Source organism: Scardinius erythrophthalmus (genome assembly GCF_964197995.2).
Source record: "Scardinius erythrophthalmus genome assembly, chromosome: 1".
NCBI lineage: Eukaryota > Metazoa > Chordata > Actinopteri > Cypriniformes > Leuciscidae > Scardinius > Scardinius erythrophthalmus.
In genome coordinates, this window is record NC_138221.1 from 50,338,169 (window position 1) to 50,359,225 (window position 21,057).

Consider the following 21,057-nt stretch of genomic DNA (forward strand, 5'->3'; position numbering starts at 1 on the left):
CTCTCTCTCTCTCTCTGGTTATCCCTCTAGCATCCCCCCTCCCTGCTCTTTTCTCTTTCTCTCTGTCCGTGGTCCTGATGAATATATAGGATATAATCATTCAAATTTAATAACTTTGATGGTTTTTGTAATACAATTTATTGTGAATAGACCATTACACAATTAATTTCACACAACTACACATTACATAAAATAAGTAAAATAAATCAAACTATAGCCTATGAGTCTGGTCTATTGGCATATTTGTACATAATCAATAAAATATATTCATAGCTTAGCCTATAGTATAGCATTGATCATGTAACTAATGTTTTACACCTGTAAATCAAAGTAGTTTCTCAGCATGAAAGTTTATGAGCAGTCTATCGCCACCTTGCGTTTACTACGTGATGTTAGAGTAGTGTAAATGTTTTACCAGATAGCTTCATATAGCCTACCAGCCAAATCAACCAGTTTTATTCAAGTCGAATTCTTATTTTCATAATAACAACATACTAACACACTGAATCAGCCTTTCTATGTGGTCTGTAAGGTTACACCAACAAACGTAATTTTTTGGATAAGATTAAGGATTATATCTGGTAAAAATAGCTCAGCTGCATGGTTTCACTTTGTACAGGTGATATATATATATATATATATATATATATATATATATATATATATATATATATATATATATATATATATATTACATATTTCACATTGGCTATTGAGTCCAAGGAAAATGTTAGAGCTGTCGAAGTTTATACATTTTCCCCTTAACATTGTTTATGGTTGTTCTTATAAACATTGATCTGAGACCAGTCCTCTGTATATTGTTCCTTTGGATCAACGTTTACTGTGAAAACTGTTGAAAAGTATTTGAATTGAACTTAAAACTTTATCTTCAATTTTATACTCTTTATACAGCATATTATTATGCTGTCAAACTAAATCAATATAATAATGTGCTTTCACATCTATGACCAAAGAACTTTTTATTTGGCATAGAATAGATATACAGTGATTCTTCAGCATGGCACAATTGCAATGGTAATTACAAAATCTTTGTTCTCTCTCTTTCTCTCTCTCTCTCTCTCTCACACACACACACATAATCCAAACTGTACTGTATATACTGTCTTATCACAACAGAAGTGAACACAGAGAATACTCACAAAGGAAGTGAACATGCAAACATCCCTTGCTGTATATACAAATCGAAGCATCAACAGCATAACAGTTTGTTTTTATTTAAAAAAAAAAAAGCTGTAGTCTAATGAGTAAAACCTCTCTTGTGGATCAGTCTAAAATATAGACTAAAATCTTTCTGGTCAGCATGAAACAGACCAAATGTATTCTGAGCTTTCCCACCAAAAAAAAAAAAAAAAAAAAAAAAAACATTTCAAAGGAACATGAAATGAAGCTGCCTTCTATATTTGTGTTCACACTACTGATTTAACCTGAGGCTACATATAACAGTCATTTATTTTTATCTGTTCTACATTGATCTTCTAATAATCACAGTACAATTCAGTGTTATTGAATATGAATGCAAACCCCTGTGCAGTCATAGTTTGGCATTGTAGAGTCATGGCTAAAATTGCATATATTGAGTGTTATGTTTTAAATTGCAGCATGTGTGGCAGTAATTTAGCAAATGTCTCATTCCTTAGCTTAAAGACACAATGACACAATCTTTTTTAAATATTTCTGTGATGTTGGACTAGTTTACCTGCTGGGTAAAAACCTAAAAAAAATGAAACCGTAGATTTGGAGCCAATGGTTGGGTGATGCTGAATTGTGCTTCCTCCTTGACAAAGTAGCTTTAACCTATATTTGTGCAATCTGCGGCATTTGATAGTCAGTTTGTTTATGCTATGACGTGGATTTACTAAAAAAAAATATATATATATGACATTTTACTGTCACTGAATACTACAAGAATCATTCATTTACCTAATTCATGTCAGAAATAACTTGACATTTACCATAACTCTATTAACAATATACAATACGATTTTCTTTTGATATTACAACCAATTTCCGGCTAAAAGTAACTTATTAATAAGGTTAATGGCTAACAGTTTCATACTCAAAGAAACATTTTTAACCTCTATGTACCATTTCTTTGGAGAAAATTATTTAAAAATATTAGTATTCTAGTAAAAGGGATAATACTGATATTTTTTTAAACATCTAACAGTCTTCCACCATTTATTTTTAGTAACACTTTACAATAAGGTTTCATTTGTTAACATTAGGTAACTACCTTAGTTAACATGAACTACCAATGAACAATACATCTACAGCATTTACTAATCTTAGTTAACGTTAATCTCAACATTTACTAAGATCAAATGTTGTATCTGTTAACATTAGTTAATGCACTGTGAGGTAGCATAAATATAAACAGTTCACTTTTGAAGTGGAACTTCAACACTGCATCTTGGATTGGCGCTATCGGGACGGCATCAGCGTAACCTGCGTCTGAAGCACGTCCATGACGTCATTAGCGGAGCGCCCGTGAGTATATAAGAGGCTGACTGTAATACTTGGCTTTCAGCTTAAGTCGTGGGGATCGCAGGCCGAGCTGGTTGAGGTATGGCTCTTTCGCATTCTTCAGTCACGGGCTCGAGCAATCTGTTAGATCAAGATGTGCTATCTATAACATCATCTGATCCAGCAGATAGCATGTTGCTGGCACCATCCAGCCAGAAAGAGACAGATGTGGTTGAGGAGGGTGAGGAAAGTTTTTTGTATTGAGCCCTCTTACGCTGCCAGTCCCACATAAGGGTTGCATTCTCCCCCCAGAAGTCGTGGTAATACCCAAGGTAGTATTTGGGAAAATATTCTCCCTTGGCGAATACTCCCTATGGGCTGTGGCAAGCAAATAGAGGCTGTCATAGCTGAGACATTTTTGGGGCTGAATTGGCCTGCGAGGGAGGGAGGAAGGTTGTAAAGGCCGGGACTTCCCTTGTTATAAAAGCACAGAAGCAGAAGATAGTGGGTTAGGGAGTGGTACCACTAGACAGTCTATGTGAGTCTTTGGTGAGCACGCCCTTGATTGATGCTATAACTGGCTCATCCCATTCCCTCAAAATGGCAGAGTGGGTATTTGTTCCCCATAGCATCATCCAAGACACAGTGTTGAAGTTCCATTTCGAAAGGGAATAGCTGCGTCCCAATTCGCCAACTTATACTACGCCCTAAAATTATGTACTCTTTTTGTGAAGAAAAAGTACATACTTTTGAGTGTGTAGCAAAAGAGTAGGCAAGCTTTGGGACATATCACTTCGTCATCTTAACGGACAGATCTGTCGCATGCATCCTGTCACGTAAACTGCCCTGTCAATCATCTTGTCACAGTTAAAATCCTCCATTCAATCTAATTTAATTTCCAACCGTTTCGGAAAGAAATGTAGTTGCACGCTCATCTGCCAGTCGTGGGTCTTTCATGCGGAGACTCTACTCATGTGTTTGCAATTTGAATATGATGATGCATTTAAAAGTTAATGGCTAAACGTATCTTTACAAAAGTTCACAATGCTGCTGCAGATGCCATATAATGTAAACATTTTCGTCAGGTCAGATACTGATAATTAATGACTCAAACCCCTTTATCTAAACCTCTCTACATAACCGCCGGACTCGCGGGTCCTCCATGTCTGTAGTTTTTTAATACTTTCACTCGTGTTTGTAGTTCTAACCGAATCCTCGTCCAACGCGCGATGGGTTGTGGGCAATATTAGCCGTTAGAGTGTGCATCGATCTCCACTTCGGATTCTGACCGGAAATAGTAGACCATCCGGGTATCTTTGGAACACTCATTTCAACATACTACGATTTGCGGTGTACTTATTATATTTTCGAATACTATTTAGGACAGATAGTATGCGAATTGGGATGCACCGAATGTCTCAGGTTACAACTGTAACCATGGTTCCCTGAGAAAGGGAATGAGACACTGCGCCTCATTAGCCGCTTTCCGACCGGAGGAACCTTTTCACAGTTCCTAGAACTATTGGCTAAAGTACCCGTATGTTCCTGCGGTGCGAACACGCCGACTAGGAACGAATTTAGTTCTAGGAACTCCATTTGGAGGAACTAATTTAGCTCCTACTTCAGAGTAGGGTCTAAACCAGTACTATAGGAACTACCCGTTACGTTAGTGTACGCTGATGACCGAACGCACGCAAAACACCAGCACCTGCCATTTTTAAAACAGCTATATGTAAACACACAGATTATAGCCTATATATTTACTCCAGAAACTAGATACAAACATGGAAAACAGTGATAGATGGGCCTCTAAACCTTTATGCTGAAGAGAAAATCCAACGCAACTTTGAGGGGACCAAGTCAAACATGATTATGTTTATCTGCCAAGCTAGCAACACTGGACATCAACCACACGGCATAGGCTAATAACCTTTTTTTCATATACTGTGTACTTTCTATAACAATTCTATCTAATAACATATTAAACAGCACTGTTAGACAGATCGCTAACTAATGAACACAGAGAATGCGAGCATTGTTTGCTCTGGCGTTCTCAGCGCCGTCAAAATAAAGGTCCGTCGCGCCGTCAAAATAAAAGTCACCGTGCTTGCGTCACTCCCTTACCCCTCCTACCAGTTCCTATGGCCACTTGGCCAGTGCGAACGCAAACAGCAAAACCGAGTTTGGGGGAGAGTAGGTTATAGAACTGTTTAGAAGTGGACAGTTCCTAGAACTAAGTTGCTGTAACTACTTGGTCGGAAAGCGGCTATAGTCATGCCTTGGGCTTGCCTACATCTCTTCTTCAGACAAAAAAGTTGATGACTTGTATTAGGGCACCTTCTTATATTCACGGGCTCTCCACTAATGATGTAATGGACTTTGGTTGGCCAAAGAAATTTAATGTGTGTTCACCAGTTATGCTGACGGTGTCCCCATAGCGTCAATCCAAGATACAGTGCCTCGTTCCCCTTCTCAGAGAACCATTGTTACAGTCGTAACCTAAAACGTTTTATTAACTAACATTAACAAAGGATAATAAATGCTGTAAAAATATATTGCTCATTTTAATTGTTACCTGAGGCACTAATGTTAACAAATCGGACCTTATTGTAAAGTGCTAACCTATTTTACTTAAGAAACTGTAGTAAAAACAAATGTTTTATTCTAGATGACGAGTGTAACTGCTGTGCTTTGGAGAAGCTGTGATCTTATAATTAAGTATAATTAATTAATATAATTAAGTGTGGATATTCATTATATTCAGGCACTTATGGTACAGGCCACTTCACTTAGGCTAAGTACATGTAGGGATTCAAGAACAAAGTAATTCAATGATTGGTACACTCGCAAAAAGTATCCCTCTTAAATAGTGCCGCAGTTGACAAATATTTTTCATTGAATGTTCATTACCATAATGAGAATAAATGGAGTCGGTCTCCCTCTACTCCATTAAAGAACTCCAACACTGATGAATAAATAGTCTTGTCGTTTTCTGCTCAAACACCCGTTTATCTCCATTTTTTCCCTTACACCTCAGTGTCTTCTTCTTCCTCTCCATCTTCCTGTTGCGAGAGTAGCCTGTAGTGTTCAGCACCCAGTGGAAGGAAGGTGGACCGGGGCCGATTCCTGTCTTCGTCCACTGAGGAGTGATGGTTATTTGGCTCTGGCTCATCAGAATTGCATTTGGAGTATCGCTCTCTCGGAGGCTCAACTTCACCCTCCTCCACTGGTAGGCTCCGCCCCCCTCTGAGGAAGGAGAGCAGATAGCCAATGGGCACCGGGAGAGATGCTGTGATGATCAGCATGGACAGCATGATCAGAGCCCATCCAGGATACTCGAGGCTAGCTTCAGAACCCTGACAGAGAGAAATACTTTTTTTTTTTTTCAGTAAAGACACATTACATTGATCAAAAGTGGCAGTAAAGACATTTATAATGCTACCAAAAAATTCTTTAAATAAAATGCTGTTCTTTTGAACTTTCTATTCATCAAAGAATCCTGAAAAAAAAGATCAGTAGTTACGGTTTTCAACATTAATAAGAAATGTTTCTTGAGCAGCAAATCAGTATATTAGAATGATTTCTGAAGGATCATGTGACACTGAAGACTGGAGTAATGATGCTGAAAATTCATTTTAGAATATATTAAAATAAAAACATTTTAATAATATTTCACAATATTACTGTTTCTGCTGTATAATTGATTAAATAAATGCAGCATTGATGAGCATGTGAGACAAGACTTCTTTAAAAAGCATGAAAAAAACACCAAGACATTTTTAAAAATATGTAGTCATAGTCATACAGGTTTTTAACGACAAGAGGGTGAGTAAATGATGACAGAACGTTTGTTGCATGTTTGTGCCTACTATCCCTTTAAGTTATCTACAGTCATCATTCTTTTTTTTACACACAAGTTAGTTCATAGCATCCAAACTTATTTTGCACTCAGTTTGTATAATACCGTGGTGTGGTTCCAGGCTGTGTAAGTGGGCCGTTTGAAGACCATGCGGAGAAGACTAGCAGCCAGCAGTCCCACCATGCCGAGCAGGCATACGTACTTCCACAAATAGCGATAAACCACCGGAGGGCGCCAGTGTAGCATCACCTCCACATCATCCAAGAAACTGCAGAACGGCAAATACAATGAGGATAACTACACACAGCTGATCCCACAACTTAATCAGCATATAAATAAATGATTTCACACGTCATCTCACCGATCAGCACCGTAAACCCATGCCACGCTGAAAGTTTCAAAGATGACCACGACAATCAATGGCAATGTTGCAGAATAATCGTCAAACATGGTCACAAAATAGTTGCCACTTCTTTGAGTGAAGAGCAGGCCAAAGAGGAAGCCCAGGATACAGCAACACACTGCATGTTATACAATGATACAGCCAAGTTACGTGACAGCTAGGGCACAATATCCTTAAGTATTAGCACGTCTATTTGAGTGTACCCGTCAATATGGTCTTGTGGCGCCCCAGCACTTTGAAGTTGTCCATGAGTGGGGTAAGAATCCCCTGCATGGTGCCAAACATGGTGGAGAGGCCCAAATTCAGCAGCATGAGAAAGAACAAAGCTGACCAAAATGGACTTGCAGGAAACAACGACATCGCTTCTGTAAATGCTATAAATGCCAAACCTGTGCCCTCCACTCCCTGAGAGAAAGAGAAACAGCATAGATGGATGGATGGACTGTCAAAACCAGAAATAATTTCACTATGACAGTGAGATACATTTAACTAATGTAATAGAATATACACTGAAGCGCACACATATATGTTAACCCTACCTTGCTCATTTCTCTTTCCAGGTCACAGTCAGTGATATTTGACCCTAGCAGGCTTCCATAGTGGCTGTACCATTCTCTGTAGTCATGAAGAGACACTGATTTGGGGTCAGAAATGTTGAACCATGGCCACCAATGCTGCGATGATCCTGTTGTTGCCATTTCTGCCATCCTGGCCACATTACTGCAAAGTGACATTAATTGAAATACAAATATAAAGAAATATGTTATTTTGATACAGAATAATTCATAGTAACATTTAGATGGATTTATTATATGCAGTTTCAGGGCCGCCAACTCTCACGCATTGAGCGTGAGACTCACGCAATTGACACTTTTCACACGCTCTCACGCCACACATCCATTTTCTAACGCACAGAAAAATTGCGGAGCAAAGAGGTACTTTTAATATTAAACTAATTCTCAGCTCTTATTCCGTCAATTTTATTACGAAATTCAGACAAAAAATAAGTTTGGCGCTTGTAAATGTGACGCGACAGATCGCTGAGTGCCTCAGTTCAAGTGCACGTGAACCGATCATCTGTTACTTTTTTATTTAAAGATGCAGTACTTACCGAACGTATACATAATATCGACCAATTAGTGTTTTTCAACCACGGAAAGAGGTCAATATATAACAGCAGGAGAACAATTATGTCACATAACGTTACATTTACCTCAGGAAAGCCATTTAATGACCATAGCATGTTAACTGAATAGAAAAAATAGCTAGAGAGGAGATTTTGCTGAGCACTATATTACATATTTATTATATTTTTACTTATGTCATTAAATAACTGTTATTATAACAAAAACTGCATTATATTTCATTTAATTTGTTATTTTTAACCTTTAAAAATACCAGCAGATTGGGCCCTCTATGTTTACAACATTAGGTGAGATTATTTTTTTAAATAAAATTTAAAATAAACATGTATCCAAATTAGTCAATATTGAATCAAAATCGGAATCAAATCACAAGAATTAAATTGAAATCTTGAAATTTTTGTCAAGCAATAATAAAAACTGTATCCTACCAGTCATTGTACAATGTAAAAATGGTAACATGTTGTCACTAAACTTCATACAATTCTATTTAGTTACCAAATGTCTTGACAATGACATTTACACTTATTGTGATAAAAAAAAAAAAAAAAAAATCTCACCCCAAGCTAAACTCAAAAGTTGGCAGCCCTGCAGTTTAGTTTGAGAGGACAATTGTTTTCAACATTGATTATAATAATAAATGTTTCTTGAGCACTAATCATCATTTTAGAACTGAAGACTGGAGTAATGATGCTGAAAATTCAGCTTTGACATCATAGGAATAAGTTACATTTCAAAACATATACAAACATAATTAGAAAATTATTTTAAATTGTAATATTTCACATTTTTACTGTATTTTTGATCAAATAAAGGCAGCCTTGGTGAGCATAAGAGAAAATACAATACAATTGTATTTCAAGCAGAAACAAAAGAAAGCGAACACAGATTCTTACTTACGATGCAACACATTCCAGAGCAATGTTCTTGGCTCTGAAACCAAGGACCACAAAGACAACCAGAGAGGCCAATACTGAGGTCATGAAGTTGATGGCAGAGACCATGATGGCGTCCCGGTGGCAGTTGTTATGCACAGGGTTGTAGGATGAATAAGCGATCACAGAGCCGTAACCCAGACCCAGTGCAAAAAACACCTGTGTGGCAGCCTGACGCCACACCTGCACTTCCCCCCAAATCTCCAGCTAATCCAAACAGAGAAATACTGTATGATTACAAAATTTTAATATAGCATGATTTGACATGCCTTTAAATTGCACTTTATGGGAGTCGTGTGAGCTCTTGTTGTCACCTTAGGATAAAACATATATTTGATGCCATCTAAAGCCCCGTCCAACATGAGCCCTCTGATGAGAAAACAGATCAGCACAACGTAAGGGAACACGGAGGAGAAATACATCACCTGGAGAAAAGGAATAGACAAATCATAAATTGGAAGAACTTTTTTTTAATTTATTGATTTCACTAAGAACATCTGTTGATTCATTTTTTATATAACATTTTGGAAACAATTTTATGTCCCTTCAAGAATTGTAAAACCTCACAAGGATAGTGAAACTAGAGGAAAATGGCTTAATAAACGATAAAAATATTTATTTTTGACTATGTAGAAATGCTAAAAGTTTTGTGAGTGTTAGGGGATGGAAAATATCATTAGCTTAGTAACAAACATAGATGTACCAGAAACATCTCTACCATGATTGAAAAACAAACGTGTTTGTATTTTGTACCTTGGCAGAAGACTTGATGCCCTTGATCATTGCGAGACACACTATAGCCCAGGCGGCAAGGAGGCAACCGGTCATGATAGGGTTAAACTCTCCTGACTCATCTATGGAGTCTGAGATATCCAGAGCCTTTCTGAACCAGAAATAGGAGGTAGGAGAGCTTGCGGCACATTCCTTCACTAAGACAGGAAGATGAGATCAAAACAACTGTACACATACTGTAAATCTCAAAGACACAAAATATGCAAAGTGTGTAATAATTAGGGATGTGCGTGAGTAGCTGACTAGTGGACTGCTCATTCTGAACTAATTATATGACACTAGTAAAAAACAATTTGAAAAGAAGGATAATTTTCCTTTCTGCATCTGTCTGACTTAAAGGGGTCATAAAATGGTACATGCACTTTTACAAGTTGATTGTACTGAAATGTGTGTTGGCAGTGCCTGTACACAACCATCATAAAATTATAAAAATCCATCCAGTGTTTTTTTTTTATCTTCTTATATGTTTCCTCCCATCTCAAATCAAGCTGTTCGATTTTGTGATGTCACTAAATCGACGCCCCTCCCACGATGGTTGATTGACAGCAGCGTTTCAACACAGACCCGCCCTCGCTCGTGAGCGAGCTGTCAATCATAGTCCGCGCGGACCGGCGCGGTCATTGTTGATGATACGCTGGAGCACTGTCTATGAGCAGAATGGCGTCTAAGCGATTGTGGTGTTCTTGGGTGTAATGGTAATAACGAACACAGCAGTCATTTTGATGTTCCTAAATCCGAACCACTGAAGACTCAGTGGCTGAGTTTTGTTTTCGAAGGGAATATTCCCCACGATCAACGTCAATGCTCATTTCTCACCAGACTGCTTTACAAACAAGGGTCAGTATAAAGCTGGTTTTGCTAAGAAGCTGCTCCTGAAAAAAGGATCGGTACCAACTACTCGTGTTCCTGCTGCACCTCCAGAAGAACTGAAGTGAGTGTAACCTTTATTAACCTTTATATTAATATTTATATTAATCTTTGCAAATCGCTTGCTGCACGCTTCACGATGAATGCGGCTATTTTTACATTCAGGGTACATTACGGCATGTTTTCTATGTACGACGTTCTCAATATAATTCATGAATCATAATCCCACGTTTATAATGAACAACGCATTATGGTTATTGTGTTATTATTACAAACGGTGTACGCACAGAACAGAGGGGCGGGGTGAGCACAGCTCATTATCATTTAAAGATGTATGCACTTAAACAGCGTGCTGAAAACAGAGCTGTTTTTGACCTGGTAAAATGAGTGTTTTCTTACAATACTAATGAGAATTTTTAATTAAAGTATAGTACAAACTTTTAATTTAGACCCTAAAGAATAATATTACCTTGTACAAAAATGGCATTATATGACCCTTTTAAGCAACAACTAAATGTTCTCTTCCATTGAATCCCTTTTACTGGGATTTTAAAGCTTGATGTTTTCATTAATGTATTTTGTTCCTTTAATCTTTTTTTTTTTTTTTTTTTTACTTACACTACCGTTCAAAAGTTTGGGGTCGGTAAGATTTTTTTTATGTTTTTAAAATAACCATTACCAAGGCTACATTTATTTGATCAAAGTAAAAACAGTAATACTGTGAAATATTATTACAATTTAAAATAATTGTTTTTTATTTGAATATATTTTTAAGTAATATAGTCCTGTGATATTAAAGCTGAATTTTCAGCATCATTACTCTAATCTTCAGTGTCACATGATCCTTCAGAAATCATTCTGATATGATGATTTGCTGCTCAAGAAACATTTCTTATTATTATAAATGTTGATGATAGTTGTGCTACTTCATATTTTTGTGCAAATCATCTTTTTTTTCAGGATCTTTGGTGAATGAAAGTATTAATTTCTTTACCAAATTGATTCCAAGTGATTTTGTGTATGTAAACAACATACCTGTCCGGTTTGAGATCATATCTACAGGACAATGTTCCCATGGCAATGGATACTGGAATGAATTCCCCATATAGAACAGAGCCCAGGCGATGATCACATTATAGTACAGGGCCACAAAGAAACAAACCTGAGAGAGAAAAAGAGTACAATGACATCTCATGTCTGTATACTATAGGTGTAAGATTAAAAAACAAAAAGAGGGAAAGCCTAAAAATACACTGTTAAGATCTTTGATTTTTCCATTACTGTGTAAAGCAATAAATATATAAATAAATCCTCTCATATTGTGTAAGATGCCAACATTATAGAACTTCTGCTATCTGATCTTACTGACGAGCTGATAATGTTATCATACAAGCACACACATATGAATGCTCACAGGAAATCCTCTTATACTCATATAGAGAGGAACTACTCCTCCTTACATACAAACACAGTATATACGTCAACATGTATGTATGGATTGTAGCCATTTTTCAAACATTTCTCACAACAGTGAGTTAAAGCTGGCTGTGTTCTTTAAGGCAGTCTCAGAATAAAACTGACGCTTCTGTTTTGACAACTCTAACCAGCATGATACAAATATTTTCTCAAAAATTTCTAATTTTATTACGAGTCAGCCATAAAATATTTGTGGCTTTTTTGCCTGTGGCATTACAGAAGCTGAAGCTCATAAATCCCGTGCCATGTAACCACCAGACGAAACATGATACCTTTCAGCTCATTTTAAATATAAACTCACCAATAATATCTCTGAAAAAATGTCAACACACTATTTTTGTCCATCTTTGTTATAATGTCTAGTATGCACCAGAGAAAAAAACAAACGGGCAATAAAAATAACGATGTGAGCCAGGTTTACACCTCATAATGCTACTTCATAATGTTAAATTGATATGCTGAATAATTATTCATTGTAAAACAAATATACTGAACTGTCATCAATTATTCTTTTTTACTATATAAATTCAGTTAAATTACCTTGAAGACTGACATATACTTTATTCACTAACAAACTCGAAACATTAATATTTTTTAGAAATATGATGAATAAAAAGTTTTTAAAAAAGAGCAGCATTTATTTAAAATAAAAATCTTTTGAAACAATATACACTACCGTTCAAAAGATTGGGGTCAGTAATTTTATTTATTTATTTGAAAGAAATTAATACTTTTATTCAGCAAGAATGTATTAAATTGATAAAAAGTGATAGTAAAGATTTATATTGTTAGAAAATATTTCTATTTTGAATTAATGATGTTCTTATTCCAAGAACAGTTAAAGTATTAGTTAGTAATTACGTTGAAAAGGTCACGTTTGACGTGTTTACAAATGTGCGGGTGGAGGACCATATACACATATTCAAATGTATTTGTGTCAGTTTATCGTTTTAAATGCCCATTTCGTGTGCGTATCCTGGGTGCTTTAATATTAAAAAGCCTAAAAGAACATTTTCTTCAGGACAGAAATTTTTCAAGCGTGACCTTTTCAACGTAATTGCGTATTACGTGACGTCACGAACGCGCATCACAGAACAGAGCAAGGCGAGCATTTGTCCTTATAAAACTTAAACTTTTTTATTTATTTTGGAAATGACCGATCGTTTCGCTAGATAAGACCCTTATTCATCGTCTGGTATCGTTTAAAGCCATTTGAAGCTGCACTGAAACTGTCATTTGGACCTTGAACCGTTTGGGTCCCATTGAAGTCCATAATATGGGGAAAAATCCTGGAATGTTTTCATCAAAAACCTTAATTTCTTTTCGACTGAAGAAAGAAAGACATGGACATCTTGGATGACATGGGGGTGAGTAAATTATCAGCAAAAGTTCTTTTAAAAGTGAACTAATCCTTTAAGTTTTTTAACAATTAAGTTTTTATTCATCAATGAATCCTAAAGAAAGTATCACAGGCTCCAGCAAAAATATGCTGTTTCCAACATTGATAATAAATCAGCATATTAGACTGATTTCTGAAGGATCATGTGACACTGAAGACTGGAGTAATGATGCTGGAAAATAAGCTTTGCATCACAGAAATAAATGATATTTGAAAGTATATTAAAATAGAAAATCATTCATTTTAATTGTAATAATATTTTACCACAATGTTACTGTTTTTTTCTGTATTTTTTATCAAATAAATGCAGGCTTGGGGAGCATAATAAGAGACTTTCAAAAACATAAAAAATAGAGAGTGTATGTGTTGTACCATGCAGCTGGAGTAGCCGATGCCTGCGAGGCGAGGTGAGATGTGTTTCCAGACCCCGATGCTGCCCTGACGGATGCTCTGGCCAGCGGCCAGCTCCATAAAGAACAGAGGAACCCCGATAATGAGCAACAGCATCACGTACAATAACATAAAGGCACCTGAAGAAAGAGAGTGTGTGATTACATTACAAATCATTTAGTTTCACAAACACACACACATACAATGTTTAGTTTAGTTTTTTTTATAAAGCACATTTCTACTGCCTCAAGGGCAGCTTAAAGTGCTGTACAAAGCAATCAAGGAAACCAAACAAAGAGAATACAAACACAACAACATAAAATTAATATTTAGTTCTCTCCTAGGTCAGAGTCAAATGTCAAGATATAAAAGTGCTTCTTCAAAGCCGTTTTAAAAGCACTCAAAATGGGGACAGAGCGGATGGCAAGCGGTAAATTAATCCATAACCTAGGACCGGCTATGGCACGGTTGTTGTAGTAGAGCACATATGTGAGTCTACTCAAGCTCTCATATCCATCTTTTCACATTTATTGCAATACAGTTGGTTACGTAACAAAAAGGCAATAGCATGTCACTCTGTAGGCATCTTACAACAGTTCCCACACAAGGGATTTTATTGGTTATCATGACAGAATATGCTAATCAATGACTTGAAGATAGATAACTCCACGTCAGCTACATAAATTCATCAACTATTCAGAAACGTCCTGTTGCATGTCACTTCTTCTTGAGTCTCTCCATCATTGTCCGACTCCGGTTTAAACATAAAAGGCATTTTAGTGTGTGTCTGTGTGAGGTAATCTGAGCTGCTAATATACACACACACACAAGCTTTTGAAGCTCCGCCCTCTGTGCCGGGAGCAGCAGCTCATTTGCATTTAAAGGGACACACACAAAATGCGTTTATGCTCACCCTCAAACAATTTTATCATGCTATATAAAAAAAATTATGTGTGTGGTATTTTGAGCTAAATCTTCATATACACACTCTGGGGACATCAGAGACTTATTTTACATCTTGTAAAAAGGGGCATTATACCACCCCTTTAATATCAATGTTACATACTGAAAGGCCAGAAGATAGAACAAGATCAGTGTCAGTGTTCTGCTGATTAATAGGACCATTAATATGTTGAAGGAGGTCAAATGAGTCAATGAGTTGTACAAGTTCCTTCACCAAGTGATGGGAAGGGCAACAGACATAGATATTAAAATCACCCTGGATTAGTAATTTATCCACAGTAGGGACTATATTAGACAGAAGAGTCCCGAATTCATGAATAAAGTTCTTATTATATTTTGGTGGTCTACAAATAAGGGCACAAGTCACTGGGCTGGATAGTTGAATTGTCAATAATTGCAACTCAAATGTACGGTATTGAGTGGAAGGCAAGAGTCTACATTTAAAAAGTTTTTAAAAACTGTAAATGAATAATAAAAGTACCCACCTCCTCCATTTTGGTGACAGAGGTAGGGAAACCTCCAGACATTTCCTAGGCCAACGCTAAAGCCCACCTGGGCGAGCACATACTGCAGTTTACTGTCCCACGCTGGCCTGTCGTCCTCCTGCCCAGCAGCACCTGCAGACCCGACTTCATCATCTGCCGACACCAAAGCCATGTCTGATCGGCTCTCGGCCAACACACTCCCATTCTCATTGGTCAATGGTAGCTTCTCCATCTAGAAAGGGCACAATATTTGTCCAGTTTTCATTTTAATTTTAGCTTAAGTTATAGTAATTTTGCACTGTGATTTTGTTCTTTTTGTTTTTTAATTTTTCTATTTATTTTTATTCCAGTTTTAGTATTTTAGTACTTAAATGTATTTTATTTCAGTTCGGTTTCAAGGCAACATTTCTCATTTAATTTTTTTTTAAGTTTAAATCTGATATTTATATTTTATTTCAGATTTAACAACACTGCTTCCAGTATAGCGCCTTGTTTTATCCATCATGGGTAAATGGTGAATCGATTCATTTTTAGAACTTTTCTTTACAGGTTCTCAGCGATTATTATGTCAACATAAGATCTAAAACAGTGACATACAATAGAAAAGTACCTGTGTTCAACATGTTTCGGAGTTAACATGACGTGCACAGTGTGTGAAGACACTTTCTTGGACAAGTACACCCATTTCACAGAAAACCACGGGGATCCACTAACCCCTTATCTAGCTCTTCGCTTCCCTGTATTTACTTCTCTCGTTTCGCTCTAACTCTCTCCGTCTTCCCTGGAGAGAAGTGAATAGTTTCATTGTGTTCTTTATGTAAGTTGGAGCTAGTAAAGTCAATAAGTCAAGTCCACCTTGCCATCTCCCTCCTTCATTCCAGCTATCACCTTTCTTCTCACTTCAATGTAAACAGAAGATTGTGGTGTAGAATGTACAACACGCAGAGCAGAAAAGTGAAGAGAATGTAGATAAATAAATGAGTTGTCATACATTATTACCATGTATAAGTCCACATACTTGTTTTATCCAACATCAAGATGTTACAGTAGGTAAAAATACAAATCTAAATCTGTTTTACTTATTTTTCTTTGCATTTTTAAAAACTTTTTAAATAACTTATTGTCGTTTATTAGTATAAAACAAGTTATTTTAGAATTTGTGTTTTATTTAATTTTTTGTGCAAACTTTCACTCCTTATTTGTCACTGAACTGTACAGTAAATCTAAATCTCTTTATCTTAGAAATAATCCAGACATTCACCAGTGGAGATAAAAAGCTCAGCTGAACACAGACAAAAGACAAACATGGAAGTGTGCATTTCAAAATCGGTCTTGTTAATTTAGCAAATAATAAATGTTTGCAAATTTGCATACAGTTCAAGACAAATATTTAACAGCAAACAGAGGGCAACCACAACTACAGCACCAGAGTCCCATTGGTTCAAAACTAATTTTGACCAAAAAAAAAATGTCATTTCCATTTTTTCAACATACAGAGGAGCTCCTTATGATTGTGAAACACAACCAGGCCTGTACAATCTTTAGGCCATTGCTGGAAATTAACAGACATGTCTTTATAATTCAATGCTTTACACAAAAAGTATAATGGGTCTGTATACATGAAAATATATAGGTGCCTTTATTTCATGAAAGGGGATAATCTTATTTGCAAGTATTAAAAGGCTAAAAGGTTGAAAACCCCTGAATTGTGGCATGAAATAAAGTCATGCGTCTGCATTTAGTTTCAGTCATTTTAAGCCAAAATGGGGGTCAATTTCATAAAATGACTGGACTACTAAAGAGGCCGTGTGGGTAAATGCAGACTTGAAACATTTGGGTCCAGCAGTATTTGCCCACCATCTGAGGAAGGGCCCAGCTCAGGGGTCTATGTGCTCTCCACTGTAAGAGTGGAAAAGTACAGAAGTCCGGAGCCCTCTCTAGCAAAAAAAGAGAGTGAGAGAGCATGTGAGAGAAGGAGAAAGAGGTGTGTTACTGCGTCAGAGCTGGAGCGGCTAGTCATTCTTAGTTGCCTGACAGGCGGACATTGTCAGGTGGAAAGTTTCCAAGGTATCCGATGCCTTTATGACGATCTTGTGACAAGTGAAAAATAAACATGTTTCTTATCTCTCTCATCTCTGTGCCCTCTCATGTCTAGGAAGTTGTTTATAACGGCAATGTACTGTCAAATTACACAAAGACAAAAAGCCAACTGAAAGTAGTGGGAGGAGTGAACAGATTTTCTTTGCCTCTGTTATTCTACAAATGCCTTTTCTACGAGTACCAGTGACCTTCCCACTCAACCCGTTATTTGATTGGCTGTGCTATTTCTCTATACCAGTCCCATTTGATTTCACTTATGCCACACTAAGCATGAGAACACATGACTATAGGCCTACATGCAGACAGAATCTAGTGTCAAAGCCACTGATTGTTTCATTGAAATATCGCTCTCACTCTCCTTGGCCCAGCCGCTCATAAATTGGGCCGGTAGTAGTCCTACCACCTCAACATAAAGGTAGTTTCAACTGCGAAGCATCTAATTTGTAAACAAAATGATTTACGCATTAAATCCAGCATAAACCGGCACAAATGGCATATTTTCATACTCTCAAGACAGATGTCACATACCGTAGCTCACAGCAATTGGCTGCCGACCGTGTTATTCGCTTGATATTTGCATAATAGAGATAGATTATTTGCAGAATAATCACATGACGTCTGTCTTGAAAATCTGCAAATTGTGCCGGAGTTGGTTTTGGCCATTAAAATCCCGGGCTGAAGATGGGTCCCACTCCGGCCCTTAAGCTATAGCCTATTCATGTCACCTTGAAAGAAGCAGAGGTTTACTTGTGTTTCATATCTCTAACTTACCCTGAAACACTTTACTACATATTCCCAAACTACACAATTACAATGTTATGATAAAACAAAATGTTGAGATATAATGCATTATGTCTGTTGCTCATTATATATATATATATATATATATATATATATATATATATATATATATATATATATAGTGCTATATAAATAGGTTTTGACACTTGATTACGTTTAATACGTTTTGACACTTGATTGTTTGACAATGTAACAAGCTTTAATTGTAAACTAATACCCACCGTATATTTTTGGCAGAAATTTATGCAACATCACCCGCTTGGTGTAAATTTGGCAGCTGACGGTATTTTAGGAACATGCCATGCCAATATATTTCACACCCCACATGTATTTACATTCATTGATCCAACTGTAAATAAACAGTAAAACCTGATTAAACTAAAGGAAATTGATCAGATAAACAAACATATGGCCAATTGAATGTATTATTGTATTAAGGACAAAATGCATTGACCAATTTAAAACTTTTATGCCAAGGCAAGTATAAACTGCAACAGGACACAATTTGCTAGTTTATTGTTGTTGTTTTCTGATAGAAACAAACCAGAACCTCTAAAGCACGTGCATTATGTAAAAGTAACTCCTGAAACTCAGTTGAAAAGTTTTCGGTTGCAGCTCAAGAGAGAAGAAAACTTTCAGCCAGCAACAAATTCTTCGAGTCTTACCTTGGCAGCCCGTTTCAGGGGGGAGTTGCCCTGTTGTAGTTTTGTGTTTAAACCGTTAATCTTAAACTGGCAGGCTCTGCGTTATCGGTTCTGCTAGTATTCCAGTCATTCAGACCCACTGCAATATGTATCGCACTCTTCGGGTGGTTAGAAGATCGTCACGTTGGAGGGCTCCGAGTGCACAACTTTGGTAAAAAGGCAAATGTAACGCCAGACCCTGCAGTTAAGCGCGCTGTCATTGGAGACCAACTCGCGCGAGCTGTTTTACCAAAGCGTGAACGAGGCCCCTCCCCCTTCTTGACAGCTCTTTGTCACATTACAGAACACGCGGTGCTCTCCTTTTGGGGTCTCTGCTCTCGTCCCTTTAATATCTGGTCTATAAAATAATTATTGATGTGTATAAAGCCTCCTAAACTATTATTATATCACGTAGGGGGCTTATCTGGGCAGCAAAACGAGAGTTATAGTTATGGTAATGCATGACTCTGCTAGGCACCTCCTCGCGCCCCGCCTCCTGTTTATATTTTGCGAAAGCGCACTGCTCTTCACGTGCGTTGAGAGCTCACTGGCCTATAGAAAAGGCTGTGGGTAAGTAAAGATAGTGCATTTGCTACAATAGTAGAAGAGCAATGGCAAATGGTTCTAGACATTTAGACAGTTATATAACATGACTCATTTCTGCCAAGAAGACCCATTGCACTCTCTTAACACACGAGGGCGCCATCGCCTGAGGACCTCTAATGTAATTTTGACCATCAGAGTAATAGCATATAATATTGCTAAAGGCATTGTTATTTGGTGCTGAAGAAATTCCTTTGTCAGAAAATAAGAAGAAACATTTCCATAAGAAACTTTTTGGAGCCAATGGGATTCCTATCGAAACTGTCTTATATGACAAGACATATCCTGTAGGACCACTTCTGCAGGACTTGAATGGGATCCATTTGGGTTCCTATTCAGGTCTAAGGGAATTGAATGTGATATTTTTAAGAATAATAAATGTGCACTTCTCCACTGTATTTCTTCCACTAAACAATAAAATGTCCTTTACTAAAGTACTTTTTGAATGTGTCTTGCAGTTTGCTGAAACTAACCTCAATGTACACATTGATCAGAAAATATCAACTTATGTTTCGTACTGGCCAACCTTCAGTAATATTAAACAACTAGGCTGCTCTAGAACTGGTGGGGGAAACCCATATTTTCATATTTTGAACACAGCATTAGTGTGCCACTTGCTAAGACATTGTTATAGACTGATGAAACAAATGGGAGATGGGAGAGAGTGGTTTAAATGTAGACATGGGATTCAATTGAGAAGGGTGATTTTAACTGAATCCAGAGAGTCAAATCTTTTGAACCCTTCACTGAATCATTCAGTAACATTTTCTGCAGGCATTGCATTTGCACTGACTTCCATTCATTTGCAATAGTGTGCGACAGGATCCGGGAGACAAAAAATGCAAGCTCGTTTGGTTAGTTTATGCAGTGTCATTACAATTAGTCACTCTATACTTTTTTGTTAATAAAACGTTTGGTGAATCCTGACCTGCAAATTTATATGAAAAGAAGACGTCGATGTCACAGATTGACTGACTTAAAGGTGGTATCAGTGATTTCAGGCCCAAAAATATTTTTATCACATTCATCTAATCTTTCCTAACGATCCACTAGCTGCCCGCCCCATAAGCATGCCGTCAAAAAAACGCGTCTCTGTAGGCAGCCTAGGCTCTGAGATCTGCACACAAAAACAAATGGTTTAGCCAAACACTCAAAACCAAAACAAATAGTGTTCCAACCAATCACCGACAGGGGGAGGGTGTTGTGAGGTTTTGAGCCAGCTTTTTCTTCAGCTTTGACTTCGCATGCAGCCGTGCACGAGCACAAAACCTCACAACACCCTCCCCCTGTCGGTGATTGGTTGGAACACTATTTGTTTTGGTTTTGAGTGTTTGGCTAAACCATTTGTTTTTGTGTGCAGATCTCAGAGCCTAGGCTGCCTACAGAGATGCGTTTTTTTGACGGCATGCTTATGGGGCGGGCAGCTAGCGGATCGTTAGGAAAGATTAGATGAATGTGATAAAAATATTTTTGGGCCTGAAATCACTGATACAACCTTTAAAGCTGAATTTATAGAACACAAACAAAGATGCAGGTTTGCAGTGTTGTTGAAAATGGTAGATGGAAGACTAAATATATTTCCACAATCTGGATTTATTTTACAATTTGCTATCTATTTATTATTAAAACAAAAGGCATAGAGCTTAACATTATATCCTCACTTCAGAGCCAAATG

General features: G+C 37.1%; 1 protein-coding gene across 2 annotated transcripts; it reads right to left on the reverse strand.

The window, feature by feature from the left end:
- Positions 1-968: 968 nt before the first annotated feature.
- On the reverse strand, positions 969-19,195 carry slc6a16a (solute carrier family 6 member 16a). Of its 2 annotated transcripts, none has more exons than XM_081379267.1 (12): positions 18,762-19,195; positions 15,196-15,427; positions 13,730-13,887; positions 11,518-11,644; positions 9,577-9,752; positions 9,138-9,248; positions 8,789-9,030; positions 7,286-7,466; positions 6,950-7,151; positions 6,705-6,864; positions 6,449-6,611; positions 969-5,840 (listed from the first exon to the last, which is right to left on the reverse strand). In XM_081379267.1, exons 2-12 carry the CDS (start codon positions 15,425-15,427, stop codon positions 5,511-5,513), a joined length of 2,082 nt encoding a protein of 693 aa, XP_081235393.1. In that variant the 5' UTR covers positions 18,762-19,195; the 3' UTR covers positions 969-5,510. The 2 variants fall into 2 exon arrangements, with proteins under 2 accessions (XP_081235393.1, XP_081235394.1); XM_081379268.1 differs by lacking the exon at positions 18,762-19,195 and adding an exon at positions 18,318-18,434.
- Between the last annotated feature and the right edge of the window lie 1,862 nt (positions 19,196-21,057).

Coding starts and splice junctions, on each gene's coding strand:
- slc6a16a (XM_081379267.1), bottom strand. CDS start 15,427: ATGGAGAAGCTACCATTGACCAATGAGAATGGGAGTGTGTTGGCCGAG. Junction 9,753..11,517: donor TATGATCTCAAACCGGACAG/GTATGTTGTTTA, acceptor TTCCTGTCTTAG/TGAAGGAATGTGCCGCAAGC. Junction 7,152..7,285: donor TGGAAAGAGAAATGAGCAAG/GTAGGGTTAACA, acceptor TCTTTCTCTCAG/GGAGTGGAGGGCACAGGTTT.